At 36.0% G+C, this 9812-nt stretch overlaps 1 protein-coding gene across 2 annotated transcripts in view; it reads right to left on the reverse strand.

Annotated features, from left to right (window-relative positions):
- LOC107661381 (integrator complex subunit 6) overlaps positions 1 to 9812 on the reverse strand; it is a 30574-nt gene that overhangs the window by 9490 nt on the left and 11272 nt on the right. For both annotated transcript variants that reach the window (XM_016450924.1, XM_016450925.1), the window contains 6 exons: positions 7710 to 7799; positions 7427 to 7610; positions 6540 to 6668; positions 6263 to 6426; positions 4294 to 4446; positions 182 to 314 (listed from right to left, as the gene is read on the reverse strand). In XM_016450924.1, the coding sequence (XP_016306410.1) occupies positions 182 to 314; positions 4294 to 4446; positions 6263 to 6426; positions 6540 to 6668; positions 7427 to 7610; positions 7710 to 7799 (853 nt within the window). The remainder of the gene's footprint in view (positions 1 to 181; positions 315 to 4293; positions 4447 to 6262; positions 6427 to 6539; positions 6669 to 7426; positions 7611 to 7709; positions 7800 to 9812) is intronic.

Consider the following 9812-nt stretch of genomic DNA (forward strand, 5'->3'; position numbering starts at 1 on the left):
TTTTTCGTTAATTTTAATGTTTGTTTAAGTTACATTTTAAAATTATTTTTAATTTTCTCTTTATCATTGCTAAACAAAGCATCACTGTGTATGAAATGTGCTATAGAAAAAACTTGCAATTCTATAAATAAGGTAATTTATACGATAAGGTTGTAAATGTGTTGTCAGGAAACACACGTACCGAGGAGTGGCAACAGGACGGGATAGTTGTAAGGCATGACGAAGAGGTTGACACAGGTGAGCGTAGTGCTGGCCTTCAGGTAGCCGAACGGGTGGGCTCCATCGCTGTGTTTGCCGCTGCAGTTCACAAACACCTGGGCGACAGGGGAGAGGAGTTAGCATTGTCTGGTGTCTCCTGAGAGCTCGGCTCTCACATCCAACTCAGTTTCTCAAAGACAAAACCCATTCATTAACGGCTCATTAGGTGACAGGGTTCCTCAGAGACTAGTGTGCTATAAATGCCTCTAAATATGCTTATAAATGGATGAGCTCTTTGTAATTTATCTACCATTTACCTTCTTTTCGTTATATGATCCCTAGTTAGGCAAGTAATCATGTAACATTGTAACCATGGTTAAAGAACAAACACAAATGTTTAATTATATTGGTATTTTTAGATGAGCTTAAATGTATGATGCGAGTAGGAAAAACAAATCAAAAGAATGTTGCAAAAAACATTTCCAGGAATTGACTAAGGTATTTATAGCATGTGTATATTTATATACTGTATATCCAATGGAATAAGCATGGGAAAAAATCCTTTAATCTTACTGCAGTATTGTCAACCCTCTTTAACTTGTTTTTAGATTTTCTGAAGAAAATCTCAGTGGTGCTTGCTTGTAATACTAGCCATGATCCAAGGATGTTGCTATGCAGTTGCTAAGGTGTTCTGAGTGTTTTTAGTGCAGTTGCTATGGGATTAATAGGTGGTTGCTAATTGGTGCAAGCCAAAAGAGTCCACCCCTAAATTACTGCACATTCTGGTTCCAAAATAAGACCCGTTTAATGCAGATCTATGGGATTTATTTCACTCATTTTATGCTAAATCTAATGTTTGCACTCTGAACTGCCTTTGAATCAGCATCTTCCTACAAATCTGTTCACAATTGACGTGGCTGAGAGCTTTTCGGTAAGTGCTTTCAAACTCATAACTATGTACATTAGGGCACTTGTTTAAAACCTGTATTGCACATTACGCTGCTCTGTATTTTGGACTACTCTCATACTGTAGCACTGATAAAATCATTTGCTCCACTATGATCAAGTTTCCTCTAGTGTAAGTCACTTTAGATAAGCATCTGCTGACTGAAATACTGTAAGAAACCCTGCACAAACTCTGTATTAATGGATGGACATCAGGGAGGAAATTATGTACAATATGCACCATTTTATGTCAAAAAATACTACAAAGGTTGGGTGACAAATAAACTGCCATTCATAAGTTTGGGGTCTGTAAGATGTTTTAATGTATTATAAAGACATCTCTTCTGCTTAAGAAACATTTATTATTATTATTATTATTATTGTTATCAATGTTAACTCTTGTTCTGCTTAATATTTTTCTGAATAACTGAGATCATTCTTTTCAGGATTCTTTGATGATTAGAAAGTAAAAAAAAACAACAGCAATTATTGAAAACAGAAATCTTATATAACATTATAATTGCATTTACTGTCACTTTTGTTCAATTGAATCCATCCTTGCTGAATAAAAGTATTAATTTCTTTACATAAATAATCTTACTCACATCAAACTTTTAAACAGTATTGTACAACACTGTGTTTGAATAAAAAAGCCGCTGCTTGACCAGTTACTAAATACAGGACTTTTACAACCGTCACTGTAAATGTGTAAGCCATTAAACTGAATTGACATGTATTTAGTGTTGTGCTTTTTTGCATTCCAGTAAATATGGAAAAACTAATCACCCACTGTTTCTTTCTGCTCTTTTAACACCATGATATCGATCACAGTGAAACTCGGCTCTACCCAGACAGCAGTCTGGGGACTGTGAAAGATGGCATGCTAAATACAGTTCTGTCAGGACCACTATCGTCAAAGATGATTGACAATTAGCATACAGTTTGGATTGGCAGTATGGTTCTGTTCTGGGCAAGATCCTGAGAGCTCGGCTCTCACATCAAACTGTTTCTCAGAGACAAAACCCATTCATTAACGGCTCATTAGGTGACAGGGTTCCTCAGAGACTAGTGTGCTATAAATGCCTCTAAATATGCTTATAAATGGATGAGCTCTTTGTAATTTATCTACCATTTACCTTCTTTTCGTTATATGATCCCTAGTTAGGCAAGTAATCATGTAACATTGTAACCATGGTTAAAGAACAAACACAAATGTTTAATTATATTGGTATTTTTAGATGAGCTTAAATGTATGATGCGAGTAGGAAAAACAAATCAAAAGAATGTTGCAAAAAACATTTCCAGGAATTGACTAAGGTATTTATAGCATGTGTATATTTATATACTGTATATCCAATGGAATAAGCATGGGAAAAAATCCTTTAATCTTACTGCAGTATTGTCAACCCTCTTTAACTTGTTTTTAGATTTTCTGAAGAAAATCTCAGTGGTGCTTGCTTGTAATACTAGCCATGATCCAAGGATGTTGCTATGCAGTTGCTAAGGTGTTCTGAGTGTTTTTAGTGCAGTTGCTATGGGATTAATAGGTGGTTGCTAATTGGTGCAAGCCAAAAGAGTCCACCCCTAAATTACTGCACATTCTGGTTCCAAAATAAGACCCGTTTAATGCAGATCTATGGGATTTATTTCACTCATTTTATGCTAAATCTAATGTTTGCACTCTGAACTGCCTTTGAATCAGCATCTTCCTACAAATCTGTTCACAATTGACGTGGCTGAGAGCTTTTCGGTAAGTGCTTTCAAACTCATAACTATGTACATTAGGGCACTTGTTTAAAACCTGTATTGCACATTACGCTGCTCTGTATTTTGGACTACTCTCATACTGTAGCACTGATAAAATCATTTGCTCCACTATGATCAAGTTTCCTCTAGTGTAAGTCACTTTAGATAAGCATCTGCTGACTGAAATACTGTAAGAAACCCTGCACAAACTCTGTATTAATGGATGGACATCAGGGAGGAAATTATGTACAATATGCACCATTTTATGTCAAAAAATACTACAAAGGTTGGGTGACAAATAAACTGCCATTCATAAGTTTGGGGTCTGTAAGATGTTTTAATGTATTATAAAGACATCTCTTCTGCTTAAGAAACATTTATTATTATTATTATTATTATTGTTATCAATGTTAACTCTTGTTCTGCTTAATATTTTTCTGAATAACTGAGATCATTCTTTTCAGGATTCTTTGATGATTAGAAAGTAAAAAAAAACAACAGCAATTATTGAAAACAGAAATCTTATATAACATTATAATTGCATTTACTGTCACTTTTGTTCAATTGAATCCATCCTTGCTGAATAAAAGTATTAATTTCTTTACATAAATAATCTTACTCACATCAAACTTTTAAACAGTATTGTACAACACTGTGTTTGAATAAAAAAGCCGCTGCTTGACCAGTTACTAAATACAGGACTTTTACAACCGTCACTGTAAATGTGTAAGCCATTAAACTGAATTGACATGTATTTAGTGTTGTGCTTTTTTGCATTCCAGTAAATATGGAAAAACTAATCACCCACTGTTTCTTTCTGCTCTTTTAACACCATGATATCGATCACAGTGAAACTCGGCTCTACCCAGACAGCAGTCTGGGGACTGTGAAAGATGGCATGCTAAATACAGTTCTGTCAGGACCACTATCGTCAAAGATGATTGACAATTAGCATACAGTTTGGATTGGCAGTATGGTTCTGTTCTGGGCAAGAACTCCCTGCGCCTCCATGCAGCCTAGCATGGATGAGAGCAGGGAGAGCTGCAATAACCCCCCAGGGTAAACAGAACAGAACTAACATAAATGTATTGCAGATATTGTTAAAGTTCAATCATTTTATGTACACATTTTAGAATTAGTCTGATTCAAGGAGAATCAGAAGGCTGAATCCCAACTGACAGAGGAGGAGTTGGGGATGGAGGAGGGTAATTAGCTATTGAGCAATGCGAAACTGCTGATAATACTGAGGGACCTTATATATGAATGCTTAGATAGGTGTCGTATTCCCATAGGTAGATGGGGATCAGCTGAAGGTCAGCTGATGCGAGCTTGACTAACGTGACCTGCCAGAACTAACGCTACGCTTGATATCAGATTAAATAGTTGTGTGAAAAGGTGTCCCACCTGCCAGCACATGTGAGGAGATTTCCTCTCCAAGATAAACTGGGTGAGCGGGGACGGCTCCAGCTCATATTTGTCGAAAGGCAGCTTGTCAATAACCATCGGTTCACAGTCGATACAGGAAAACCGCACCACAGGATGGGCAGATCGAGGAGGCTAAACAGAGAGAGAGAAAAAAACAAAAATCCTCTATAATACAATCTCCACAATAAGTTTTTCAAAAGATATGTCTGTTAGATGGCCAATTCATCCTGTAATCACAGCACCAGTGGGTAATGGCCCATGTGTTACAGGCACATGACAACACAAACTGTTCATTCAGATAAACTCACAACACTCTGACTGAACACGAAATAAACCAAAGAAGTGTTTTACAACAAATAAAATATCAACTTTATTTTAGGAATATGAAAAAGAGCCTCAGAAAAGCTTACTTTTTGACATTTTTCGAGGCACCCGTGTTACCACCTGCACCCAAACCTATTGTGCTACTGATTCACAATATTGCAAACAAGGCAGCGGAGATGACAGGAAGGAAATGACCTCATGTTAAGCTAGTGCTAAGTGCTAAAGCTCTGGTGAGCTGCAGCAGTCTTATTCTGCTGGCAATGGCTCTCTCACAGTGCCCACAGGCTGAGCTGAGCTGTGGCACTTTGGCACAGCACCAGCTGCGGTCTCTACAGTGCATTGTAGAGAGAGAATAGACTGTGAGGGGGTGGGAAACCTCAGGACAGTGAAGTCTTTCCTCATGTTACCGCTCTTTTCAGCTCCCTTATCTTCATCCGCCTTCATTAGCACTGTTTGAGCATGATGAAAGCTAACCTTTAGTTTGCAGAGGTCATTACCTTTGACTAATAAATTGCTTCATCTACTCAGCTTGGGTGAGCCAGTGCTAATACACCTATCTAAATTGCTTTTGCAATCCTAGTACTTTTCTGATTTATTGAGGATTCTGTGAAATGTCAGCATGCAGAAAGAAACTAAAGAAACAGCTGAACATCTGCCAGGTCCCAGAGCGCCACAAAAAGTCCTTCTGTGCTCGCTCATTAATTATTTTAGCCAATTCCATAGTGTTTTCAGCTAGATTTAACACATTTTACTATGTTTAAAGCCATTTCCCCCAAATCAGTGCAAAACATGTGAAAAAAAAAGTCAGCCTGGTACAGTTCTATTTTAGTATTATGTATATACTATTACAGTTTTTATAGTTTTTTTAGTATTATAGTTTTTATATGACACTTTACAATAAGGTTCCATTTGTTAACATTAATTAAATATATTAGTTAACATGAAGTTGATGTTAATTTCAACATTTACTAATACATTATTAAAATCCAAAGTTGTATCTGCTAATATTATTTCATGGACCTTAGCTAACATGAACTAACAATGAATAGCTGTATTTTTATTAACTAATGTTAACAAGGATTAATAAACTCTGTAACAATGTATTGCTCATTGTTAGTTAATGTTAGTTAATGCATAAACCAATGTTAGCTAATGGAACCTTATTATAAAGTGTCACATTTTTATTAATTTTGAACTAGCTTTTATTTTTATATTTTCAGTTTTAATTTAGTTTAATATTTTAGTCATTTTCATGCACTTTTTAGTAATTTTATTAGTTTTTGTTTAAAAAAAATATTTTTAAACTATTTTAGTTTTATTTCAGTTAGTAATCTTAGAGCTTTTACTTAAACGTTTTTTTCAGTTAGTTGCCTGGACAATATTTCTGTTAGTTTTAGTTTAGTTTTTCATCGAATAGTCATATTTTCTTTTATTTCAGTTTTATTTTAATTAAAGGGGTCATAGGATGCCCATTTTCCACAAGTTGATATGATTCTTTAGGCAAAAATGTTTTTTTAATAGTTATAGTTGATGAAAACAACACTGGTCTGGGTCCTTCAATATGGAAACAGAAAATCATTGCTTGACGCTACACTCCAACTCTGTTTTGTAGATTATTATTTACCAAACTGGGGGAGTTTTGGTCAGGCCAAAAGGATTCTGGGATTGGCCAGTGACCCACAGGAACGCCCGTCTTGGGGTTGGGCCGGACATAAATGAGCTTGTGGCAGCTGTGCCAGGGCTGCGGACTGAAGGACGACAAAGGACGAGCTGGATCCACAAGACCATCTGCACAAAGAGTGTATCATAGTGTATTAATTATTGTGTATCATATCATAGTGTATTAATTATTTTCCCAATACTCACAAAACTAACATGGCAATCACATTATCAGCACTGACCTTCGCCTATCACAGGTGGATCTGGACCGCTCTTCTCAAAGTGTATTACAACTCCACTCAAAACCTTTTGGACAAGAGACTCAAGACACTGGTTCAGCATCCTTTGCGTCCTCACACAGTAAGAGCGGCCTTATAGAGAGAGGGTGAGAAAAAGAGAGTTAGCTGCGCTGAGATTAACCAGCAAAACTGCATTATCAACTGAAAAAAAAAACTGTGCTTATGAAACTTAAGTGCATGGGAGGAAATCTTCCAAAACACAACATAACACAAGTAGCATTTTCCGAAGAAACTGAACCATGCAAGAAAATATGTGGGTGGAAACAGACTACTTCCTTTCAGCAACCTAACCAGTGGATATCACTAATTATCTTAGAGTTTGGCCATTCTCATGTTGTTACAAACCTGTTTGACTTTATATCCTCTGTGGAACATAAAAGAAAATATTCTGAAAAAAATGTCTCAGTACTTTTTGTCCATACAATGGAAGTCAATGGTCACCAAAATGGTTAGGTTTTGGTAAAACAAAACAAAAAAAAACAAAAACAAAAAATTTTATTTTTGGATGAACTATCCGTTTAAGAGTGAGAAATCACGAGTCTGAATCCTGCTTGACTCAAAACTGCACTTTATTTCGTGACTTCACTTTAACAGGTTGACAAATTAATTGTAGATTTTAGAGGGGCTGAGATGAAAAACAGGGCTGAAGCTCCCCTAAATAGGGTCTAGCAACACTTTTATCTAAATAACAGTTTTGTGGAATCCAGGCGTCATAAATTGAAATTAAAATGAGGGAAGATTGACTTGACAAATATTTTAACCTGCATTTTCTCATCAGAAATAAACACAGGTTTAAACAGCAATTGACTGGCACTTAAGATTTGCTATACCTCCAGTGACCTCACACATCTGGGTGATTGCAGACTCATCAGTGGGCACGCTGCCCAGGTGCTCGCTGTCGGGCACGGACACTCCTGGCAGCCGCAGGACTAGGGCGAAGAGTCGCTGGTCCCAGCGGAATGGCTCCTTAGTCAGCTCACTACCCGGCAACGGGGAATTCAGTGGCAGGTGTAGCTGAGGGAGGAAGAGAAAACAAGAAGTGAGATAGACACACTGCTCAAAACTGGATCAAACAGGATCAAAAACTGTTGGTATAGAGTGTTTGTCCCTCACCTCCTCAGCCACCCCAGAGCTGTGTGTCAGTTTGTTTCCATCGGTGATCGTAATAATGACCGATGGCTCCAGAAAGAAAGGGTTCCGACCCTAGAAGAGAGGAGAAAAAATTTCTTTCAAAATCCAAAGCTCAATAAATATTTTTGTTGTATCACTGATATACCATAAAATGCTAAAATCTCACAATAAACAGTGATGTCCAATAGTCTGAAAATGCTTGTACTCTGATTTAAAACATCTATCCTTTTCTTAAAACCTTCAGTAGCACCTGGGATCCTTTCTTGAATTTCATTAAAGGCTTGTAAAAACAGTAATATTGTGAAATATTATTATAATTTAAAATAACTGTTTTCTATTTGAATATATTTTAAAATGTAATTTATTCCTGTGATGGCAAAGCTGAATTTTCAGCATTTTCAGCCATTACTCCAGTCTTAGAAATCATTCTAATATACTGATTTAGAAACAAGAAACATTTCTTGTTATCATCAACACTGAAAACATTGTCCTGCTTCATATTTTTGTGGATACGTGATACATTTTACGATACATTGCTTTTTCAGGATTCTTTGATGAATAAAACTTCAAAAGAATAGAATTTATTTGAAATAGACTTTTTTGTAACATTATAACATTTACATTTAGTCATTTAGCAGACGCTTTTATCCAAAGCGACTTACAAATGAGGACAATAAAAGCAGTCAAAACTAACAAAAGAGCAACAATATATAAGTGCAAATGACAAGTCTCGGTTAGCCTAACGCAGTACACGTAGCAAGGTACATATATATATTATACACACACACAAAGTTTTTTTGTTTTTTAAATAAAAAAAGAAGATAAATAGATAAAGTAGAATTAAAATAGAATATATAAATATATTCTATATGTATAAATGTCTTTACTGTCACTTTTGCTCAGTATAAACACATCATTGCTGAATAAAAGTATTAATTTCTCTAAAAATATATATATATAATCTTACTAACTAAATTTTGAACAGTGGTGTAAGAGAAATGATTAACTAAAAAAATAATTAAATTTCAGTGCTTTAAATGGAAATTTATGCCAGAACTTAATAAATCTAAAATGTTTTATAATCCTAAACCTTTCTTTTTGTTCCCAGGTTTAAAAAAATAAACAGATTTTCCGTGTGGTTTTTAATGTTAACTACATAAGTACTGTACATACATAAGTGCCAACCAAATTCCTACACAAATGAAAAAAAATTACGTAGTAACATTTAACTTGCCAGATGTTGTTAATTGTAGTTTATGCAGTAAATGGTGAGTGAACACCAGATGCATTCTCTCTGTCCATACTGCAGGGGTCAGCACTCAGTTACTTACCCTCACGCAGTACAGACTGAGCATGTGGATTACCACTCTGCCTGAGGGTTATCTCAGACTGCATGTCTCCTATTTTAGGTAATTCAGCATGGACTTAAAGGGGTCATATGATGCAATTTCAATGCAGTGTTACAAGCTCTTGGTGCATAAAGAAGATCTGTAAAGTTGAATGTTTTTTTAGCAACATCATATGACCCCTTTAATGTCTGCATGTGAAGTATCTGAATATTCTGAATTAAAGATAATCCTATTAAATGTTGTTCTGTTTGATGTTGCAGAAGAAACAACACAAATCACAGTAAATTAAGTTGATACCCGCGAGCGTGCTCTGACGAAATACTGTTTCATAAGACAAAAAAACAACACAAAACTGTCTCTGTAATCTCTGCATGTTGCTACATCCATTCCTCCTCCCGAGTTAAGAGGACCCCCTGTTACTACTGATGAAAGCATCTGCACTACAAAGCCTCGCTGAACTGATGGTGCTGCTTGAAGCACTGGGCAGCATCAGGTTTAAAGCTTTATTTGGACTACAGAATATTTTCCCATATGTTTCCTGGGTCACTCTCATGCCTTCTGGCACACTTTAGATGTGCTGTGAAATGCTTCTTTTTGAATAATGGCAACATATTTGTTTGTATTTGGTGTAATGCAATGTGTTTATGCAGTTTAAGGTTCAAAAAACATTATATTCCACATAATGTACATTATTGTTTCTCCTCTATGCCCCGCCTTTCTGAAACTACAAAGTTCA

Source organism: Sinocyclocheilus anshuiensis, unplaced genomic scaffold, assembly GCF_001515605.1.
Source record: "Sinocyclocheilus anshuiensis isolate Anshui unplaced genomic scaffold, SAMN03320099.WGS_v1.1 scaffold635, whole genome shotgun sequence".
NCBI classification, from domain to species: Eukaryota; Metazoa; Chordata; class Actinopteri; order Cypriniformes; family Cyprinidae; genus Sinocyclocheilus; species Sinocyclocheilus anshuiensis.